Consider the following 24221-nt stretch of genomic DNA (forward strand, 5'->3'; position numbering starts at 1 on the left):
ATGGTTAGCAGTTTCAAATTCCTTGGGGTGCACATCTCCAAAAATCTGTCCTGGTCCACCCACGTCGACGCTACCACCAAGAAAGCACAACAGCACCTATACTTCCTCAGGAAACTAAGGAAATTCGGCATGTCCACACTAACCCTTACCAACTTTTACAGATGCACCATAGAAAGCATCCTATCGGGCTGCATCACAGCCTGGTATGGCAACTGCTCGGCCCAGGACCGCAAGAAACTTCAGAGAGTCGTGAACACTGCCCAGTACATCACACAAACCTGCCTCCCATCCATTGACTCCATCTACACCTCCCGCTGCCTGGGGAAAGCGGGCAGCATAATCAATGATCCCTCCCACCCGGCTTACTCACTCTTCCAACTTCTTCCATCGGGCAGGAGATACAGAAGTCTGAGAACACGCAAGAACAGACTCAAAAACAGCTTCTTCCCCACTGTCACCAGACTCCTAAATGACCCTCTTATGGACTGAGTTCATTAACACTACACCCTGTATGCTTCATCCGATGCCAGTGCTTTGTAGTTACATTGTATATGTTGTGTTGCCCTATTATGTATTTTCTTTTATTCCCTTTCCTTCCCATGTACTAAATGATCTGTTGAGCTGCTCGCAGAAAAATACTTTTCACTGTACCTCGGTACACGTGACAATAAACAAATCCAATCCAATCCAATCAAGATACTTCATGATCTTGTATGTTTCAATCAAGTCACCTATTACTCTCCTAAACTCCAGTGGATACAAGTCTAGCCTGTCCAACCCTTCCTCATAAGACAACCCACCCATTCCTGGTATTAGTCCAGTCTGAATGCATTAACATCCTTCCTTGGTAAAGAGATCGATATTGTACACAGTACTCAAGATGTGGTCTCACCAGTGAGAAGCTGAAGCCGGTTTAGCTCAGTTGACTGGACGGCTGGTTTGTGATGCAGAGCGAGGCCAGCAGCGCGGGTTCAATTCCCGTACCGGCCATTCATGAGTAATTATGAGGTTATTCATTAAGGCCCCACCTTCTCAACCTCGCCCGAGGTGTGGTGATCCTCAGGTTAAATCACCACCAGTCAGCTCTCCCCCCTCAAAGGCGAAAGCAGCACCTGGGACTATGGCGACTTTGAATTGGCCACGCTAAATTGCCTCTCAATTGGAAATTTTGAATTGGGTACTCTAAATTTATAATAGAAAAAAAAGTGCGACTGGGACTGCAGCGCTGAGGGTTCGAATCCCGGCCCTGGGCCACTGTCCGTGCGGAGTTTGCACATTCTCTCCGTGCCTGTGTGGGTTTCACCCCCACAACCCAAAAGATGTGCAGGATAGGTGGATTGGCCACACTAAATTGCCCCTTAATTGGAAAAGACTCTAAATTTCTTCTTTTTTAAAAAATAATTTACTGAATAAACTTACTAGTTACTACTCAACAAATCTATCTCACACCTAACCGCCTTCTCCCAGAATCCCAGGAGCCACATGATATTTATACAACTGCTCCTCATCTCCATCTGGTGGTGAGAAATATTAACATCTTATTGTTAACCCTTTGTATTCCTTACAATACACATATTGTTACAACTGGTCTCTCTCTTTCCCATGGCTGGTATCCAGCACCTTCTATAGTCCTTCGCGCTGCCATTAATGCTTCCCGTCTTGTGCCCTACACCTCTTTATTACAATCTCTCCTAGCTCCCACCAATCGCTGACCTTCCACTCTGTTCCACCCACTCTTAAACACTGTATAATCCAGCACATTTCTCTCCCTTTCTTTAGCTCTGTCAAAAAGTCAAACGGACTGAAAACGTTAACTCTGTTTGCCTCTCCACAGTTACTGCCAGACCTGCTGAGCTTTTCCAGCACTTTCTGTTTTTATTTCAGATGGGGCGGCAATGGCTTAGTGGTATTGTCGCTGGACTAGCAATCCAGAGACCCAGAGTCACGCTCTGGGGACCCGAGTTCGAATCCCGCCATGGCGGGTGGTGAATTTTGAATTCAATAAAAAGGCGACCATGAAACGATTGTCGATTGTTGTAAAAACCCATCTGGTTTACTGATGTCCTTTAGGGAAGGAAATCTGCCGTCCTTACCCGGTCTGGCCTACATGTGACTCCAGACCCACAGCAATGTGGTTGATGCTTAAATGCCCTCAGGGATGGGCAATAAATGCTGACCCAGCCAGCGACGGCCACATCCCGTGTTTCCAGAGTCCGCAGAATTTTGCTGTTATTATTCCGAAATCCTGGGCGCACTTCTCCCATCGGGAGACTAAGTCCCAACGCCGGAGTGTTTCACTCCGGCGTCGGAGCCCGCTCCCAGACCCCTATTCTCCCGCGTCATTTACGCGCGCCGGGCCTTGGCACCGCGTAAAAGCTGCGCCACGTGAATGATGTCACCCGCGCATGCGCAGGGTGGCCAGCGCTAACCCACGCATGCGCGGTTGCAGTCTTCCCCGAGGCCACCCTGCAAGAAGATGTTGGATGGATCTTGCGGGGCGGCAGAGGAAAGGAGGTCCTCCTTCAGAGAGGCCGGCCCACCGATCGGTGGGCACCGATCGCGGGCCAGATCCCTTTTGAGGCCTCCCCCGGTGCAGGAACCACCCCCCACAGCGTTCCCGCGCTGTTCCCGCCGGCAGCGACCAGGTGTGGATGGCACCGGCGGGAAGCCATTGTGTTGGGCAGGCCGCTCGGCCCATCCGGGCCAGAGAATCGCCGCTCGCCCGTTACAAACGGCGAGAGGAGATTCTCCGAGCGGCCAGCCGTGATTCTCGCCACGCCAGTTTGGGGGGGGGGGGGGAGAATCGCATGCGGGCGGCGTGGTGGGACACGCGCGGTGCCCCGGCGATTCTCCCACCCGGCGTGGGGGGTGGAGAATCCCGCCCAGGGTCATGTGTTGACACCTAGTCACAAACGGGAAGAGCTTAATCTGCCTTACCTGGATGTTTTAAGACGTTAATCTGACCAGACATTCGGAAATATCCTGGAATTCCCAAAGAGATTAATATAAAATGCAGTTGAATACTCCTCCCTGAACATGATAGAGTCAGAGGGTGGAAAGGTGACTTCAGGCAAGTCGTAAACCCCACGGTTATCAAAGGCTGCAAGGTTGTCATATTGGGCGGGATATATTAACTCTCTCTCTCACTACACTGGCACTGCCAGATCTGCTGAGTAATTCCAGCATTTCGCTTGTATTTCAGGTCTCCAGTACTCCCAGAACTTTTCATTTATTGATCAAAGGTGGCTTTGTTTTATTAAAGGAGTGGTTTGGAATTGCTCATCGCCTTTTATTTGTCCAATTACTCATCCTGGTTATTGTTTGTTGCTGCTGCCACACTGGTGAATGTGTTTTCCCTGAAGTGGCTTCACCACTGCCTGAGCAAAGCAAGGGTTCAAGGACCATCTTAGAATCCCTACAGTGCAGAAGGAGGCCATTTGGCCCATCGAGTCTGCACTGGCCCTCTGAAAGAGCACCCGCATTCATTCTAATGTGAATCGGAATCATTCTGAATGTGAATCGGAATCATCCTAAGGTGAATCGGAATCATTCTAATGTGAATCGGAATCATTCTGAATGTGAATCGGAATCAGAATCATTGTGTGAATCTGAATCATTCTGAAGGTGAATCTGAATCATTCCGAGTGTGAATCGGAATCATTCTGAATATAAATCTGAATCATTCTGAATGTGAATCTGAATCATTCTGAATGTGAATCTGAATCATTGTGTGAATCTGAATCATTGTGTGAATCTGAATCATTCTGAAGGTGAATCTGAGTCATTGGGAGTGTGAAACTGAATCATTCTGAAGATGAATATCATTCAGAGTGTGAATCTGAATAATTCGATGTGTGAATCTGAATCAATCAGAATGTGATACAGAATCTATCCGAGGTGTGAATCTGAATCATTCCGAGTGTGAATCTGAATCATTCAGAGTGTGAATCTGAATCAAACCGAATGTGAATCTGAATCAATCTGAATGTGAATCTGAATCTGAATCATTCGGAGTGTGAATCTGAATCAATCGGTGTGTGAATCTGAATCAGTCTGAGTGTGAATCTGAATCATTCTGAATGTGAATCTGAATCATTGTGTGAATCGGAATCATTCTGAATGTGAATCTGAATCATTGGGAGTGTGAAACTGAATCATTCTGAGTGTGAATATGAATCATTCAGAGTGTGAATCTGAATTAGTGTGTGAATCTGAATAAATCAGAATGTGATACAGAATCAATCCGAGGTGTGAATCTGAATCATTCTGAATGTGAATCTGAATCAATCAGAGTGTGAATCTGAATCAATCAGAGTGTGAATCTGAATCAATCAGAGTGTGAATCTGAATCAATCAGAGTGTGAATCTGAATCAATCAGAGTGTGAATCTGAATCAATCAGAGTGTGAATCTGAATCAATCAGAGTGTGAATCTGAATCAATCAGAGTGTGAATCTGAATCAATCAGAGTGTGAATCTGAATCAGAGTGTGAATCTGAATCAATCCGTGTGTGAATCTGAATCAATCAGAGTGTGAATCTGAATCAATCAGAGTGTGAATCTGAATCAGTGTGTGAATCTGAATCAATCAGAGTGTGAATCTGAATCAGAGTGTGAATCTGAATCAGAGTGTGAATCTGAATCAGAGTGCGAATCTGAATCAATCAGAGTGTGAATCTGAATCAGAGTGCGAATCTGAATCAATCAGAGTGCGAATCTGAATCAGAGTGTGAATGTGAATCAGAGTGTGAATCTGAATCAGAGTGCGAATCTGAATCAATCAGAGTGTGAATCTGAATCAAATCAGAGTGTGACTCTGAATCAGAGTGTGAATCTGAATCAATCAGAGTGCGAATCTGAATCAATCAGAGTGCGAATCTGAATCAATCAGAGTGTGAATCTGAATCAATCAGAGTGCGAATCTGAATCAATCAGAGTGCGAATCTGAATCAATCAGAGTGCGAAGCTGAATCAATCAGAGTGTGAATCTGAATCAATCAGAGTGTGAATCTGAATCAATCAGAGTGTGAATCTGAATCAGAGTGTGAATCTGAATCAATCAGAGTGTGAATCTGAATCAATCAGAGTGTGAATCTGAATCAATCAGAGTGTGAATCTGAATCAATCAGAGTGTGAATCTGAATCAGAGTGTGAATCTGAATCAATCAGTGTGTGAATCTGAATCAATCAGAGTGTGAATCTGAATCAATCAGAGTGTGAATCTGAATCAATCAGAGTGTGAATCTGAATCAATCAGAGTGTGAATCTGAATCAATCAGAGTGTGAATCTGAATCAGAGTGTGAATCTGAATCAGAGTGTGAATCTGAATCAATCAGAGTGTGAATCTGAATCAATCAGAGTGTGAATCTGAATCAATCAGAGTGTGAATCTGAATCAATCAGAGTGTGAATCTGAATCAGAGTGTGAATCTGAATCAATCAGTGTGTGAATCTGAATCAATCAGAGTGTGAATCTGAATCAATCAGAGTGTGAATCTGAATCAGTGTGTGAATCTGAATCAATCAGAGTGTGAATCTGAATCAATCAGAGTGTGAATCTGAATCAGAGTGTGAATCTGAATCAGAGTGTGAATCTGAATCAGAGTGCGAATCTGAATCAATCAGAGTGTGAATCTGAATCAGAGTGCGAATCTGAATCAATCAGAGTGCGAATCTGAATCAGAGTGTGAATGTGAATCAGAGTGTGAATCTGAATCAGAGTGCGAATCTGAATCAATCAGAGTGTGAATCTGAATCAAATCAGAGTGTGAATCTGAATCAAATCAGAGTGTGAATCTGAATCAATCAGAGTGTGAATCTGAATCAATCAGAGTGCGAATCTGAATCAATCAGAGTGCGAATCTGAATCAATCAGAGTGCGAATCTGAATCAATCAGAGTGCGAATCTGAATCAATCAGAGTGCGAATCTGAATCAATCAGAGTGCGAAGCTGAATCAATCAGAGTGTGAATCTGAATCAATCAGAGTGTGACTCTGAATCAGAGTGCGAAGCTGAATCAATCAGAGTGTGAATCTGAATCAATCAGAGTGCGAATCTGAATCAATCAGAGTGTGAATCTGAATCAATCAGAGTGCGAATCTGAATCAATCAGAGTGCGAAGCTGAATCAATCAGAGTGCGAAGCTGAATCAGAGTGTGAATCTGAATCAGAGTGCGAATCTGAATCAATCAGAGTGCGAATCTGAATCAATCAGAGTGCGAATCTGAATCAATCAGAGTGTGAATCTGAATCAATCAGAGTGTGAATCTGAATCAGAGTGTGAATCTGAATCAGAGTGTGAATCTGAATCAGAGTGTGAATCTGAATCAATCAGAGTGTGAATCTGAATCAATCAGAGTGTGAATCGGAATCATTCTGAGTGTGAATCTGAATCAATCAGAGTGCGAATCTGAATCAGAGTGTGAATCTGAATCATTCTGAGTGTAAATCTGAAGCAATCAGAGTGTGAATCTGAATCAATCAGAGTGTGAATCTGAATCATTCTGAGTGTGAATCTGAATCAATCAGAGTGCGAATCTGAATCAGAGTGTGAATCTGAATCAATCAGAGTGCGAATCTGAATCAATCAGAGTGTGAATCTGAATCATTCAGAGTGTGAATCTGAATCAATCAGAGTGTGAATCTGAATCAATCAGAGTGCGAATCTGAATCATTCAGAGTGTGAATCTGAATCAATCAGAGTGCGAATCTGAATCAATCAGAGTGCGAAGCTGAATCAATCAGAGTGTGAATCTGAATCAATCAGAGTGTGAATCTGAATCATTCAGAGTGTGAATCTGAATCAATCAGAGTGCGAATCTGAATCAATCAGAGTGCGAAGCTGAATCAATCAGAGTGTGAATCTGAATCAATCAGAGTGCGAATCTGAATCAATCAGAGTGTGAATCTGAATCATTCAGAGTGTGAATCTGAATCATTCAGAGTGTGAATCTGAATCAATCAGAGTGCGAATCTGAATCAATCAGAGTGCGAATCTGAATCAATCAGAGTGCGAAGCTGAATCAATCAGAGTGTGAATCTGAATCAATCAGAGTGCGAATCTGAATCAATCAGAGTGTGAATCTGAATCAATCAGAGTGCGAATCTGAATCAATCAGAGTGCGAAGCTGAATCAATCAGAGTGTGAATCTGAATCAGAGTGTGAATCTGAATCAATCAGAGTGTGAATCTGAATCAGAGTGCGAATCTGAATCAATCAGAGTGCGAATCTGAATCAATCAGAGTGCGAATCTGAATCAATCAGAGTGTGAATCTGAATCAGAGTGTGAATCTGAATCATTCAGAGTGTGAATCTGAATCATTCAGAGTGTGAATCTGAATCAATCAGAGTGTGAATCTGAATCAATCAGAGTGTGAATCTGAATCATTCTGAGTGTGAATCTGAATCAATCAGAGTGCGAATCTGAATCAATCAGAGTGCGAATCTGAATCAATCAGAGTGCGAATCTGAATCAATCAGAGTGTGAATCTGAATCATTCAGAGTGCGAATCTGAATCAATCAGAGTGTGAATCTGAATCAATCAGAGTGCGAATCTGAATCAATCAGAGTGTGAATCTGAATCAGAGTGTGAATCTGAATCAATCAGAGTGTGAATCTGAATCAATCAGAGTGTGAATCTGAATCAATCAGAGTGTGAATCTGAATCAATCAGAGTGTGAATCTGAATCAATCAGAGTGTGAATCTGAATCAATCAGAGTGTGAATCTGAATCAATCAGTGTGAGAATTGGAATCATTCTGAGTGTGAATCTGAATCAATCAGAGTGCGAATCTGAATCAATCAGAGTGTGAATCTGAATCATTCTGAGTGTAAATCTGAAGCAATCAGAGTGTGAATCTGAATCAATCAGAGTGTGAATCTGAATCAATCAGAGTGTGAATCTGAATCAATCAGAGTGTGAATCTGAATCAATCAGAGTGTGAATCTGAATCAGAGTGTGAATCTGAATCAATCAGAGTGTGAATCTGAATCAATCAGAGTGTGAATCTGAATCAATCAGAGTGTGAATCTGAATCAATCAGAGTGTGAATCGGAATCATTCTGAGTGTGAATCTGAATCAATCAGAGTGTGAATCTGAATCATTCTGAGTGTAAATCTGAAGCAATCAGAGTGTGAATCTGAATCAATCAGAGTGTGAATCTGAATCATTCTGAGTGTGAATCTGAATCAATCAGAGTGCGAATCTGAATCAGAGTGTGAATCTGAATCAATCAGAGTGCGAATCTGAATCAATCAGAGTGTGAATCTGAATCATTCAGAGTGCGAATCTGAATCAATCAGAGTGTGAATCTGAATCAATCAGAGTGTGAATCTGAATCAATCAGAGTGCGAATCTGAATCAATCAGAGTGTGAATCTGAATCAGAGTGTGAATCTGAATCAATCAGAGTGTGAATCTGAATCAATCAGAGTGTGAATCTGAATCAATCAGAGTGTGAATCGGAATCATTCTGAGTGTGAATCTGAATCAATCAGAGTGCGAATCTGAATCAATCAGAGTGTGAATCTGAATCATTCTGAGTGTAAATCTGAAGCAATCAGAGTGTGAATCTGAATCAATCAGAGTGTGAATCTGAATCATTCTGAGTGTGAATCTGAATCAATCAGAGTGCGAATCTGAATCAGAGTGTGAATCTTAATCAATCAGAGTGCGAATCTGAATCAATCAGAGTGTGAATCTGAATCATTCAGAGTGCGAATCTGAATCAATCAGAGTGCGAATCTGAATCAATCAGAGTGTGAATCTGATTCAGAGTGTGAATCTGAATCAATCAGAGTGTGAATCTGAATCAGAGTGTGAATCTGAATCAATCAGAGTGTGAATCTGAATCAATCAGAGTGTGAATCTGAATCAATCAGTGTGAGAATCGGAATCATTCTGAGTGTAAATCTGAAGCAATCAGAGTGTGAATCTGAATCAGAGTGTGAATATGAATCATTCTGAGTGTGAATCTGAATCAATCAGAGTGCGAATCTGAATCAATCAGAGTGTGAATCTGAATCAATCAGAGTGTGAATCTGAATCAATCAGAGTGTGAATCTGAATCAATCAGAGTGTGAATCTGAATCAATCAGAGTGTGAATCTGAATCAGAGTGTGAATCTGAATCAATCAGAGTGTGAATCTGAATCAGAGTGCGAAGCTGAATCAATCAGAGTGTGAATCTGAATCAGAGTGCGAAGCTGAATCAATCAGTGTGTGAATCTGAATCAATCAGTGTGAATCTGAATCAGAGTGCGAAGCTGAATCAATCAGAGTGCGAATCTGAATCAATCAGAGTGTGAATCTGAATCAATCAGAGTGTGAATCTGAATCAATCAGAGTGTGAATCTGAATCAATCAGAGTGTGAATCTGAATCAGAGTGCGAAGCTGAATCAATCAGAGTGCGAATCTGAATCAATCAGAGTGTGAATCTGAATCAGATTGCGAATCTGAATCAGAGTGCGAATCTGAATCAGAGTGCGAATCTGAATCAATCAGAGTGTGAATCTGAATCAGATTGCGAATCTGAATCAGAGTGCGAATCTGAATCAGAGTGCGAATCTGAATCAATCAGAGTGTGAATCTGAATCAGAGTGCTCCGAATCATCTATGGACCTTATGGCTGCTAAAAAAAACCAGGCCCTGAAAACAGAATTATTTTATTTGAAAAACATGACCATTGCAGTCAAACAGGCTCTAACTCCAGGCTTTTAACCCTTACATTGCCCAATACATAGAATTCAATATTCCTAAAGTCCTCCAATCGTCAGTTGGGTGAAGATCCTGGAACTCCCTCCTGAACAACACTGTGGGTGTAGCTACATGACATGGAATGTAGCGGTTCAAGAGGCCGGCTCACCACCACCTTCTGAAGGGCAATTAAGGACGGGCAAGTCAATGGGATGTCCACATCCCAGGAAATAATTTTTTATTTTAAATTCCACTTTCCTGCCCGCACTCCATATCCCTCGATTCCCTGATGGGCCAAATTTCTGTCTATCCCAGATTTAGATATGTTCAATGGTGGAACAATCCAAAGCCCTCGGGGTGAAGAATTCCAAAGACTCATAATCACGCGAATGAAGAAATATCTCCTCAGCCCAGTCCTAAATGATTGGCCCCTAATCAGATTCCCGGATCAGCGGAAACAACCTCTTGAGCATCCAACTCCATCAAACGTCTTCAGACACATATCAGAATCTACAAAATGACCACCAAATTCAACAATAGCTCGATAACGTCTTTAACATAATGGACAGACCCAAGGTGCTTCAACGGAACATTATGCTACCATTTTATGCAATGAATAAGCAGGGGATGGTTTGAAGGTTGCCAACTCTGGCTGGATGTATTCCTGGAGGCTCCATCACATGACCTCCTCCTGCCAACTGCCCTGTCACTGCCCCCCCCCCCCCCCATTGATCACCTCACATGTCCAACTTTGTGGAACACCAGCTTCCCTCGGCCAATCTGAACGGAACCTACCAGAGTGTCGGGCCATCCTGTAGCAACTGGGATCTGTCTACAATTGACTGATCTCGGATGCTCCCGATGTAGGGAAAGGACCCTGGGCTCCTGGTCGCTGCTCAGTGACCATGCTGGGACATGGCCGGGCCCGGCAATCAAATCACCCTCTACCATCCAGGAAAATGGCGGGACAGCTGGAGTGGGCTTGGATGGTTGAGCGTTGGACAGCAAGCGATTTGACCATGGGTTAACCACCGGCGATCTCTGCTGCTATTCCTCGCCCGTCTCCCTACAGACAGAGGAGGAATCCTTGGCTGGCATTGTGTCCACGGCCAAGGACCGTGTGGAGATCCTGCCTCAAACAAAAGACCCCTTCCCACCACCTTGCCTTTCTGTTCTTCTTCCCTCAATTCTCCCACTAATTACCACAATCCGTGCGCCTTCTGGAAAAGCACCTTTGTTGAACTTTGAAAGCTCCTCGATCAATGTAACTCGCCGAGGGATTTTTTTTTTTTTCCCTCCGTGCTGCCTCTGCAATCAAATAGCCGAGCAAGGCCACACGTTTGTAAATAAAGAAAAAAACTAAAACGTGGAACAGGTTCCGGGGCTGACTCACAGATTTGGGCCCTGGCCGACTTCAGGATTTTCTGCGAGTCGTACCAGACCGTCCGACAGTCCTCGAGCAGCTTGTAAAAACGGGGCTTCATCCAGGAGCTGGATTTGATCTTCTGCATGCTGCTGCCTTTCAGCATTGCCTTCAGGTCGTCGTCGTTGATGAAGCCTTGTGGGGGGGGGGGGGGGGGGGGGAAAGGAAAATAAAAACAGCAAATCAGTCAGCGAAAGCAATCGGGGGGTGGGGGGAGGGGGGGGGAGAAAAGGGGCAACAAGAGGGTGGGCAAGGGTGGTGGGAGCCGAAAGGATGTCAGGCAAGTCCGAAGTGAGGCAGGGAAAGCGTGGGGAAGTGGAAGGCGGCTGCATTAACCTGGAATGTGAATGGAGATGCAGAGAGAGCAGGAACATCATAGCGCCTGACAGACTCAGCGGTGAGGGACAAGGTGAACTGAACTCCCCCATCAGGCAAGGGCAGCGATTGGTTCCCAGACACCAAACTTACTCAGTACGAGCCGGGTAAACATCAATGTCACCAGCAGCTGTCACACAATCTCATCTGGGATTCGGGAATGACATTGCCTTTTCCCTTTCCCAATCTGTTAACGGGAGTGCAGTGCAGTGCAAGCTGCACTGCCGCTGTTACGATCACCACACACTGGCGCGGTAGAAGTCTTGGGTACTCCTAAAAACAAGGTCACCAAAGACGACCTGAAAGCAATGCTGAAAGGCAGCAGCATGCAGGCCGTTCGGCCCCTTGAGTTTGCTTCCCCCATTCAAAAAGATCACAGCTGATCGAATGGTGGCCTTGACTCTCTCTACAGCTCCACCCCCCGCCCGCAAAACCCTCGAGTCTCTTATCGATCAAAAATCTAACTCAGCTTCGAACGTTTTCAATGGCTCAGCCCCCACTGCTCTCTGGGGAAATTAATACCCCAGACTAACCAAATATCCTCTAGAACCAAGAATAAAGAAAAGTACAGCACAGGAACAGGCCCTTCGGCCCTCCAAGCCTGTACCGACCATGCTGCCCGTCTGAACTAAAGTCTTCTACACTTCCTCCAGGATCCCAGGTTCGATTCCAGCTTGGGTCACTGTCTGTGCGGAGTCTGCACATCCTCCCAGTGTCTGCGTGGGTTTCCTCCGGGTGCTCCGGTTTCCTCCCACAGTCCAAAGATGTGCAGGTTAGGTGGATTGGCCATGATAAATTGCCCTTAGTGTTGGGTGGGGTTACTGGGTTATGGGGATAGGGTGGAGGTGTGGACCTTGAGTCGGGTGCTCTTTCCAAGAGCCGGTGCAGACTCGATGGGCCGAATGGCCTCCTTCTGCACTGTAAATTCTATGATAATATATGTGTCCCTCTATTCCCATCCTATTCATGTATTTGTCAAGAGGCCCCTTAAATGTCACTATCGTCCCTGCTTCCACCACCTCCTCCGGCAGCGAGTTCCAGGCACCCACTACCCTCTGTGTAAAAAAAATACTTGCCTCATACGTCTACTCTAAACCTTAAACCTATGCCCCCTAGTAATTGACCCCTCTACCCTGGGAAAAAGCCTCTGACTATCCACTCTGTCTATGCCCCTCAAAATTTTGTAGACCTCTATCAGGTCGCCCCTCAACCTCCGTCATTCCAGTGAGAACAAACCAAGTTTATTCAACCGCTCCTCATAGCTAATGCCCTCCATACCAGGCAACATCCTGGTAAATCTCTTCTGCACCCTCTCTAAAGCCTCCACATCCTTCTGGTAGTGTGGCGACCAAAATTGAACACTATACTCCAAGTGTGGCCTAACTAAGGTTCTATACAGCTGCAACATGACTTGCCAATTATTATACTCAATGCCCCGGCCAATGAAGGCAAGCATGCCGTATGCCTTCTTGACTACCTTCTCCACCTGTGTTGCCCCTTTCAGTGACCTGTGGACCTGTACACCTAGATCTCTCGGACTGTCAATACTCTTGAGGGTTCTACCATTCAATGTATATTCCCTACCTGCATTAGAGCTTCCAAAATGCAATACCTCGCATTTGTCCGGATTAAGCACCATCTGCCATCTCTCCGCCCAAGTCTCCAAACAATCTAAATCCTGCTGTATCCTCCGACAGTCCTCATCACCATCCGCAATTCCACCAACCTTTGTGTCGTCTGCAAACTTACTAATCAGACCAGTTACATTTTCCTCCAAATCATTTACATATATTACGAACAGCAAAGGTCCCAGCACTGATCCCGGTGAAACACCACTGGTCACAGCCCTCCAATTAGAAAAGCATCCTTCCATTGCTACTCTCTGCCTTCTATGACCTAGCCAGTTCTGTATCCACCTTGCCAGCTCACCCCTGATCCCGTGTGACTTCACCTTTTGTACCGGTCTGCCACGAGGGACCTTGTCAAAGGCCTTACTGAAGTCCATATAGACAACATCCACTGCCCTACCTGCATCAATCATCTTTGTGACCTCTTCGAAAAACTTCGAAAGAGAAATGATTCTCCTCAGCCTTCAACGGGAGACCCCTTATTGTGAAACTATGTCCTCTAATTCCGGGCTCTCCCACACGAGGAAACATCCTCTCAGTAGCCACACCGTCAAAAGTCCCCTCAGGGTCTTGTATGTTTCAATAAGATCACCTCATTCTTCCAACCTCCAGTCAGTGCGCATAGGCCCAAACTGCTCAACTTTTCCTCATCAGCTAACCACTTCATCCCAGGAATTAGTCAAGTGAACCTTCTCTGAACGGCTTCTAATGCAACTATATCCTTCCTTAAGTTAGAGACTAGATGTGCTCTCACCAAGGCTCTGTGCAGCTACAGTAAAACTTCCCTATTTTATATTCCACTCCCCTTGCAATAAATGCCATCGTAACATTTATCTTCCTAGTAACATACAAATCTTTTGGGATTCTGGGTGAGGACACAGAACCTGGTGAGGACACCCAGAGCCAGCTGAAAGGTAGATAGGTAGGTAGGCCAAAGGCCTGTCCACCCATCCTCCTGGGATGGGTTGAATGGGATCCAGGTTAAAGGTCAGTTGATTGGTTCCGGTTTAGTTTTTATTCCTTGCCAGGGTCCAGACCTCACTGGCAAGACCAGCATTTCTTGACCATCCTCAATAGGCCTCAAAGCAGGGGTGGAGAGACACCTCGTGGTTCAATTTGCTGGGCCAAAATCCTGGCACTCCCTCCCAAACGGCAGCGTGTGTGCACCTGCGCCACGGGGACTGCGGCGGTTCAAGGCGGCGACTCACTGTCACCTTCTCAAGGGTAATTAGGGATAGGCAACAAATGCAGGCCTATCCGGCTGGATCACATCCCTTGAATGAATAAACAAAGTAAGTTAAAAAACTCCGACTGCCCTCGAGAAGGTGGCGGTGAGCTGCCTTACTTGAACCGCTGCAGTTCATGTGGTGTAGGTACCCCCACGGTGCTGTTAGGGATTGAAGGAACAGTGATTATAGTTCCAGGTCAGGATGGTGTGAGGTCTGGAGGGGAACCTGGGGGTGGTGTTCCCAGGTGCCTGCTGTTCTTCCGATGGAGGTCGCGGATCTGGGCACTGGGAGATATCCTTGAAGGAATCTTGAGGAGTTGTAGATGGTACACACTGTCCATCATTGGCGGCGAAAGGCAGGGTGGATGCAGTGCCAATCAAGCGGGCCACTTTGCCCTGTGCGGAGTTATTGTTGGAGCAGCACTCATCAAGACAAGTGGAAATGGGAGGAGTGGGAGAGTGCAAGCTTTCCAAAGGAAAGTATTGGAGCAGTGGCAGAAGATTTGAAAACCAATTCAATCCCCGGTGTGGAGAAATGAAGAACAAGGATTACAATGGGCTGACAGAAACAGGCCATTCGGTTCAACTAGCACATGGTGGTATTTATGCTCCGGTCAAACCATCTCTCACCTTCTTTCATTTAAATTTACCATCGGAAATCTCTATCCCCTTCTCCCTCGTACGTTTGGCTAGGGTCCCTTTAAATGCATCTATAATATTTGCTTCGTCACGGCGCCCACATTCTCACCACTGAAGGGTTTTCTTCTGAATTCCCTATTTGGGGCATTACATCCTGTAGGAAAAGAATTGCAGGGTGACAGGGGAAGGGCACTAGGATGGGGCTGGCCGAGCTGCTCTCACAGAGAGCATTGACAGGAAGGGCAGAATAGCCTCTTTCTGTGCTGTAACCAGTTCCTGTCTCATTCAGGAAGGAAATTAGCAAAGATCTTTCAGACAAAGTGTAGTGGGGATGAGCCGGGGAGGATATCAATTAACACTTAAGATTTTTGTTTGCTAAGGGTATTGAGGAATAGATACATCAAAACATAGATAGAAAATAGGAGCAGAAGGAGGCCATTCGGCCCTTCGAGTCTGCTCCGCCATTCATTATGATCATGGCTGATCATCAAGTTCAATACCCTGATCCCGCCTAACCCTCCAAGAGCTACAAGACCATAAGACATAGGAGCAGAATTAGGCCACTTGGCCCATCGAGTCTGCTCCGCCATTCAATCAAGGCTGATATTTTTCTCATCCCCATTCTCCTGCCTTCTCCCCATAACCCCTGATCCCCTTATTAATCAAGAACCTATCTATCTCGGTCTTAAAGACACTCAGTGATTTGGCCTCCACAGCCTCCTGCGGCAAAGAGTTCCGCAGATTCACCATCCTCTGGCTGAAGAAATTCCTCCTCATCTCCGTTTTAAAGGATCGTCCCTTTAGTCTGAGATGGTGCCCTCTGGTTCTAGTTTCTTCTACAAGTGGAAACATCCTCTCCACGTCCACTCTATCCAGGCCTCGCAGTATCTTCTACGTTTCAATAAGAGCCCCTCTAATCCTTCTAAACTCCAATGAGTACAGACCCAGAGTCCTCAAACGTTCCTCATACGACAAGTTCTTCATTCCAGGGATCATTCTTGTGAACCTCCTCTGGACCCTTTCCAAGTCCAGCACATCCTTCCTTAGATACGGGGAAACTGCTTAAAACTGCTCAAAATACTCCAAATGGGGTCTGACCAGAGCCTTATACAGCCTCGGAAATACATTCCTGGTCTTGTATTCTAGCCCTCTTGACATGAATGCGAACATTGCATTTGCCTTAACTGCCGGCTGAACCTGCACATTAACCTTAAGAGAATCGTGAACAAGGACTCCCAAGTCCCTTTGTGCTTCTGCTTTCCGAAGCATTTCCCCATTTTGAAAATAGTCTATGCCTAGATTCCTCCTTCCAAAGTGCATAACCTCACACTTTTCCACATTGTATTTCATTTGCCACTTCATTGCCCACTCTCCTAGCTTGTCCAAGTCCTTCTGCAGCCCCCTTGCTTCCTCAATACTATCTGTCCCTCTACAGATCTTTGTGTCATCTGCAAACTTAGCAACAGTGCCTTCAGTACCTTCTTCCAGATCATTAATGTATATTGTGAAAGTTGTGGTCCCAGCACATACCCCTGGGGCACACCACTAGTCACCAGCTGCCATCCTGAAAAAGACCCCTGTGTCCCCACTCTCTGCCTTCTGCCAGTCAGCCAATCCTTTATCCATGCCAGGATCTTACCCTTAACACCAGGAGCTCTTAACACAGTCTCCTATGCGGCACCGTGTCAAAGGCCTTCTGGAAATCTAAATAAATCACGTCCACTGGTTCTCCTTTGTCTAACTTGCTTGTTATCTCCTCAAAGAACTCTAACAGATTTGTCAGACACGACCTCCCTTTGACGAAGCTGTGCTGGCTCAGTCCTATTTTACCATGCACTTCCAAGTACTCCGCGATCTCATCTTTAATAATGGACTCTAAAATCTTACCAGTGACCGAAATCAGGCTAACCAGCCTATAATTTCCCGTCTTCTGCCTCCCTCCCTTCTTGAAATTCCGTTTTGGCCCCAACTACTTTCTGTGGTAGTCATTTCCACAGATTCACCACTCGCTGGGTGAAGGAATTTCTCCTCACCTCAGTCCTAGAACTCCTAGTTCTGGACTCCCTCACCATCGGGAATATTCTTTCAGAATCTACCCTGTCTAATCCTGTTAGAATTCTATGAGATCCCCTCTCACTCTTCTAAACTCCAGCGAATATAATCATAACCAACTTAGTCGCTCCTCAGGGCAGCACGGTGGGGCAGTGGGTTAGCCCTGTTGCCTCACGGCGCCGAGGTCCCAGGTTCGATCCCGGCTCTGGGTCACTGTCCGTGTGGAGTTTGCACATTCTCCCCGTGTCTGCGTGGGTTTCGCCCCCACAACCCAAAGATGTGCAGGCTAGGTGGATTGAACACACTAAATTGCCCCTTAATTGAAAAAAAAATTAATTGGGTACTCTATAAATTTATGGGGGGGTGGGGGGGGGGGGGAAAAAAAAAAGTCTCTCCTCATAGGACAGTCCCGCCATCCCAGGAATCAGCCGGGTAAACCTTCGCTGCTCTCCCTCCATAGCAAGAACATCCTTCCTCAGGTAAGGACACCAAAACTGCCCACAATACTCCCGGTGTGGCCTCGCCAATGCCCTGTACAATTGTAGCATTGAATAGTGAACAAGTGGCGAATATGATTGGAACAAAAACAGAAAATTCCGGGAAAAACTCAGGTCTGGCACCGTCTGTGGAGAGAGAGTTAACGTTTGTATAACTCTGCTACAGAGTGGAGTTGGTGCAGGTCAGTGATGAACGAACTGAATTAGGGAATGATCCCTCCCTAACCCTACTTAATCTGGAAGTGGCTCTGGCAATCATTGTACTGTTAAACCTAATTTAAAGCATCATAGACCTCGAAAAGAATGACAGATCGAAAAGCTCAAGCCTTCAGTCCAAAGTTCTTTTAAGAGTGCCAATGCACCGCAGTAGAAACAAAATGTCCCTCAATGGTGTCACTGGAGGAGTGCGAGGCATTTTCATGCATTGCCACACACTCTGGACACGCCTTTTTACACACACGGTACATTGTACACTGTGACAGCAAGATCAGGTCTCAAGATGTGATATTATAGCTGCGACAATATTTCCAGCAAGCAGGGAGTGCAAACGCTCACTGGAGCACAACTTGCATTTATATAGCAACCCAATGCAGGTGCTGGTTTAGCAGTGGGCTAAACAGCTGGCTTATATGAACAAGGCCAGCAGCACAGGTTCAATTCCCGTACCGTCCTCCCCGAACAGGTGCCGGAATGTGGCGACTAGCGGCTTTTCACAGTAACTTCATTTAAGCCTACTTGTGACAACAAGCGATTATCATTAAAATGTCCGGGTCACTCCCCAGGAGTGATTATTCGACAAAGATATGACTCAGAACCACGGTGGCACAGTGGTCAGCACCGCTGCCTCAGCACCAGGGACCTGGGTTCGATTCTGGTCTTGTGGAGTCTGCACTTTCTCCCCGTGTCTGCGTGGGTTTACTCCGGGTGCTCCGGTTTCCTCCCACAGTCCAAAGATGTTCAGTTGGGTGGGGTCAGCAGGAGTGGGCCTAGGCAGGGTGCTCTTTCAGAGGGTCGGTGCAGACATGATGGGCCGAATGGACACGATGGACCAAATGACCTCCTTCTACTACATGTAGGGATTCTGTGGTAAGCAGACATTAGGATCTGAGGGATAGGTTTCAGGAATATCCCAATGGAGAAAAAGGCGGGAAAGGAGAGATGGGGAGGGTCGGCGGGGGCCGGGTAGGGTCTCGGGGGCAGAGGGGGGCCCCCGGGGGCAGAGGGGGGCAGAACTCTCGAACTCAGAGTCCACAGGGGCTGTCAGATCTGCTCAGTATTTCCAACACTTTCTGTTTCTATTTCCGATTTCCAGCATCTGCGGTATTATCGTTCTGGAGCTGAGGATCCAGATAACTGGATTAGGGGAGGTAAAAGAAAATAAGACCTGGCTGAGCTAGCATTTATTGCCCATCCCGGAGGGCATTTAACAGTCAGCCACATTGCTGTGTGTCTGGAGTTACGTGTAGGCCAGACCGGGTAAGGTGGGCAGATTTCCTTCCCTAAAGAGCATTAAAAGTAATCATCTTTATTATTGTCACAAGTAGGCTTACATTAACACTGCAATGAAGTTACTGTGAAAAGCCCCTAGTCGCCACATTCCGGCGCCTGTTCGGGTACACTGAGGGAGAATTCAGAATGTCCAAACTACCCAACAGCACATCTTTCGGGACTTGTGGGAGGAAACCGGAGCACCCGGAGGAAACCCACGCAGACACGGAGGACGTGCAGCCTCCGCACAGCCAGTGACCCAAGCCGGGAATCGAACCTGGGACTCTGGCACTGTGAAGCAACAGTGCTAAACACTGCACTACCGTGCCTTAGTTAACCAGAAGGGTTTTACAACAATCATCAATGGTTTCATGGTCATCTTTGAACTCCAGATTTTATTCAATGACGTCAAATGGGGGGGGGGAAATGTGGCGACTAGGGGATTTTCACAGTAACTTCATTACAGTGTTAATGTAAGCATACTTGTGACAATAATAAAGATTATTAGAGGCCCTTCAGAAGGTGGTGGTGAGCTGCCTTCTTGAACCGCTGCAGGCCCTGTGGTGTAGGTATACCCACAGTGCTGTTAGGGAGGGAATTCCACAATTTTGCCCCATTGACAGTGAAGGAACAGCGATATATTTCCAAGTCAGGGTGGTGAGTGACTTGGAGGGGAGCCTCCAGGTTCCCAGGTATCTGCTGCTCTTGTCCTTCTAGATGGTAGTGGTCATGGGTTTGGAAGGTCTGCCTAAGGAACCTTGGTGAGTTCCTGCAGTCCATCTTGTAGATGGTACACACGGCTGGTCAGTGGTGGAGGACAGTTTGAATGTTTGTGGAAGGAGGAGCAATCAAGCGGGGCTGCTTTACCTTGGATGGTGTCGAGCTTGAGTGTTGTTGGAGCTGCGCTCACCCAGGCAAGTGGAGGATATTCCATTAGACTCTTGACTTGTGCCTTGTACATGGCGGAGCAGGGCAGCACAGTGGCGGAGTGTTTTAGCCCTGTTGCCTCACGGCGCCGAGGTCCCAGGTTCGATCCCGGCTCTGGGTCACTGTCCGTGTGGAGTTTGCGCATTCTCCCCGTGTTTGCGTGGGTTTCGCCCCCACAACCCAACCAGGGTAGGTGGATTGGCCGCGCTAAAGTGCCCCTTAATTGGAAATAATGAATTGGGTACTCTAAATTTTTTGAATTTTTTTTTAAAGTACATGGCGAAAAGGCTTTGGGTGGGGGATTGTGGGGTTGGGGGGGGGGGGGGGGGGGAGAATCAATGGTGACCCCAGGATGTTGATTGTGGGGGATTCAGCGATGGTAATTCTATTGAATGTCAAGGGGCGATGGTTAGATCCTCTCTTGTAGGACGTGGTCATTACCTGGCACTTGTGTGGCGTGAATGTAACTTGCCACTTGTCAGCCCAGCCTGGACATTGTCCAGGTCTTGCTGCATTTGGACGAGGGGCTGGTTTAGCACAGTGGGCTAAACAGCTGGCTTGTACTGCAGAACAAGGCAGCAGCACAGTTCAATTCCCGTAACAGGCACCGGAATGTGGCGACGAGGGGCTTTTCACAGTAACTTCATTGAAGCCTACTTGTGACAATAAGCGATTTTCATTTCATTCATTCAGAACATGGATATTTCTGACGGTAGGCTTGTGGCTCAAGCTTTTTGTTCATCGGCACAAACACAATGTCAAATTTCAAACCAGAACAATTTGTATTACAGGATAAAGGGTGTTGATTGGTAAGTTAAATCTAATTGGCTGCGGCAGTGCCATGGAGAAAACAATGATGAACATATAAGATAGGAGAATAGGCCATTCGGCCCCTCCGAGCCTGCTCCGCCATTCGAGTAACCTCGTTTCGAATTCCACATTCCCATCGACCCCCAATGACCTTTGATTCCCTTGTCCAACAAGAATCTATCTATCTTCGTCTTCAAAATATTCAGTGACCCGTCCTCCACCGTCTTCGGAGGCCGAGAATTCCAAAGTCGCACAACCCTCAGAAAAAAAACTCTTATTTCTGTCCTAAAAAGGGTGACCCCTCCTTTTAAAATAGTTCCTCCTAACTCTGGGCTCACCCACTAGAGAAAACATCCTTCCCACACCCACCTTGTTGAGAAAATTCAAATCGTATTATCGACTTCAATCAATCACCCCTCACTCTTCTAATCGTCAGCTGAAACAATCCCAGTCTGTCCAACGTATCCTCATAAGGCAACAATATAGGAACTACAAGCTCACGGGTAATTTTTAAAAAATGCAAGGCTTGAACAGGTCACTTTGGTTTGTAGCGAACAGGTCCCCGTGTCACATCCCGCATACATTAAATGAATCAACGACTGGCTGCTAAAACCAAACAGCCTATTCCTTTGGCTGTTCAGAAGAGGCAGAGTACAGACCGTACTCAACCAAACTGTACTTGCAAAACCCAAAACAAAACAGCTACTGTCGGATATGATTCTACAACCAAGCGGCACTTGTTGAACAATCCCGAGTGTGCTAATAGCTACACAATCAAATTAAGATCACGATTCAAGCTCGTAACGTGGTCCATTTACGCTTGCGAGAAGTGACTTACAATCCTACAATCATGCACAGAAACCCCCACCTCCCCATACAAAAGGGATGTGGTCAAGTCTCGCGCCTTTTCCAAATTACCCGAGAGTTGGAGGTGCCTACAGTTCTCCATGGCAATGCAACAATGGGCAGTACTTGCTGAGCAATCAGGAGTACGCTGAACAGCTCATTTAAGATAATCAGAGGGGTGGGAGGGAGGATGCGAGGGGCGGGCGAAGGGATGTGAAAAGCGGGAGACGGGATGCGAGGAGCTCATCATGTGGCTCCTTTTCATTTGCTGGAAGTGACACAGATTCATAGGCAAGGACTAGTTCTCTGGGCTGCTTTGAGTTTTCTTTTTTGAAATACCGGGGAGCTTGGAAGCCTACAGTTCCCCGTTGCTTTCTCCAAGTCAAGGCCTCAGCAAGAGTTGACTCACCAACCAATCAGCATTCTGTTCTTTTAGTACAAAATGTTGCGACGGGTTTGACAATTCTTTGCCGTTCTGGTGATTGTCCTGATGAGTGCAAGGTGTAAAGCTTCAGCAACATGCCTGACTTTTGCAGCAAGTGAGAAGATATTCCACACATGCCGGGGGGGGGGGGGGGGGGGGGGGGGGGGGGAAGAAAGAGACAGGCTCGTGACATTCCAAATGTGCTTGTTTGAACTTGTTCCTCGGCATTTCAGCGACTTTTTTCTGCTGTCGCACATCTGAATCCGAAGGGTACGCTGTAAAATGTGCACTTGCTGATGGGTGAGTTCACTCAGATAATGTTATCTCTCCCTCTCTCTCTCAGGCACATACAGACCTACTTGCACTATCAGGGATTAACACGATTTAAGTTTACCTTGATCTATCCTGTTGCTGGCGGACTTGAAATTCCGATCTTCGGGCTTCTTTACCTGACCAATGGGATCCTTCTTCGGATTTCTCAATTTTGCTCTTCCTCCCCTTGGCTCCGGCCTCCGACCATCAGCCTTCCCGCTGCCATCACTGGCCTTCCCGCTGCCGTCACTGGCCTTGCCCCTGCCGCCACTGGCCTTGCCCCTGCCGCCACTGGCCTTGCCCCTGCCGCCACTGGCCTTGCCCCTGCCGCCACTGGCCTTGCCCCTGCCGCCACTGGCCTTGCCCCTGCCGCCACTGGCCTTGCCCCTGCCGCCAACACCCTTGCCCCTGCCGCCAACACCCTTGCCCCTGCCGCCAACACCCTTGCCCCTGCCGCCAACACCCTTGCCCCTGCCGCCAACACCCTTGCCCCTGCTGCCAACGGCTTTCACTCTACCACTCTTCACATCCCGACTCCCGCCCCTCGCATCCCGACTCCCGCCCCTCGCATCCCGACTCCCGCCCCTCGCATCCCGACTCCCGCCCCTCGCATCCCGACTCCCGCCCCTCGCATCCCGACTCCCGCCCCTCGCATCCCGACTCCCGCCCCTCGCATCCCGACTCCCGCCCATCATCTCCTGACTCCCACCTCTCACAAACCATTCCTCTCTTGCAGGGCGGTGATTCTCATCCCCTGGCTTCAGGCCCTTAGCCGCTCTCCCAACTCCTGGTTCCAGATTCCCAGCCATGTGATCCAGGCTCCCAACCCCAGGCTCCGGGCCCTCAACTCTAGAATCTACCCTTCCCGATCTCAGCTCCAAACTCCCAACTCCTGGCTCAAGACTTTTAATTGCCGGCCCCAGGCTCTCAACTGAAAGGTTGAAACTCCCAGCTCCGGGATCTGGGAGCCCAGCATTTGGATCAGGATTCCCGAACCCCAGCACTGAGCCCCCAACTCCAGAATCTACTCTTCCATCTCTCCGCTCCAAATTTCCCATTCCCGGGTCCAGACTTTTAACTACGGGCCCTGGGCCTCCTGCCCCCGGCCCTGGGCCCCCAGCTCTTGCCCTTGGGCCCCCGACCCCCAAATCTACTCTTCCAGCCCTCGGCTCCAAACTCCCAACCCTCGGCTCAAAGATCCCAGCTCTAGGATCCGGGTCCTCTGCTCCCAGATCCCGCTCGCCGCCTCCGGGATTTGTTATCCAGTCTCCGGGTTGCCCGCCCCCAACTTCAGCCTCTGCTCTCTCACTCCTGGGCGGCGGGCCCTCGTTCCCAGACTCCACGCTCTCGCTTTCGGACTCTGTGCTCCCGTCGTTGAACTCCTTCCCGGAGCGAGTCCACCAGCCGAGGAGGACGGCGAGTCCGCCGGCGATCACGCTGAGGACCAGGAGCATGAAGACGAGGATGTCCATTGGTCAGATACGTAGCTGCCTATCTGGCCCTAGGGAGAATGGTCAGAGCTGCAAACGGGTTGTCCAGAAATAACAGGGTCACAATATCGCCCCCACCCACGGGTGACGGCAAGATGGCGGAAGCTGAGGCTTGGGTTTTGTCAGGGTAAGTCGACGTCAATCTTAGCTCTTCTTTCAAATATCGCAAACAAATGGGGGAGGGGGGGGGCCAAAGTCACCTCTGCTTAATTTTGCGAGGCTTTTTATTTTTGCAAGCCTCGCCCTCTCCTGGCCCACCAGTCCCATGGCAACCCAAGACACTGTCCTGCACGGCAGGTAGCATTGTGGATAGCACAATTGCTTCACAGCTCCAGGGTCCCAGGTTCGATTCCGGCATGGGTCACTGTCTGTGCGGAGTCTGCACA

General features: G+C 47.4%; 1 protein-coding gene across 4 annotated transcripts in view; it reads right to left on the reverse strand.

The window, feature by feature from the left end:
• The window catches only part of plcd1a (phospholipase C, delta 1a), a 155393-nt gene that overhangs the window by 68846 nt on the left and 62326 nt on the right, over positions 1-24221 (reverse strand). For 2 of the 4 annotated variants that reach the window (XM_072508065.1, XM_072508064.1), the window contains exon 2: positions 11090-11254. The exons of 1 other annotated variant lie outside the window; for it this stretch is intronic. In XM_072508065.1, coding sequence (XP_072364166.1) covers positions 11090-11254 — 165 coding nt within the window. Of the gene's footprint in view, positions 1-11089; positions 11255-22427; positions 22581-24221 lie in introns of those variants that run through there. One more of the 4 variants, XM_072508066.1, reaches the window with a different exon arrangement.

Source organism: Scyliorhinus torazame, chromosome 6 (assembly GCF_047496885.1).
Source record: "Scyliorhinus torazame isolate Kashiwa2021f chromosome 6, sScyTor2.1, whole genome shotgun sequence".
In the NCBI taxonomy this organism is placed as follows: Eukaryota; Metazoa; Chordata; class Chondrichthyes; order Carcharhiniformes; family Scyliorhinidae; genus Scyliorhinus; species Scyliorhinus torazame.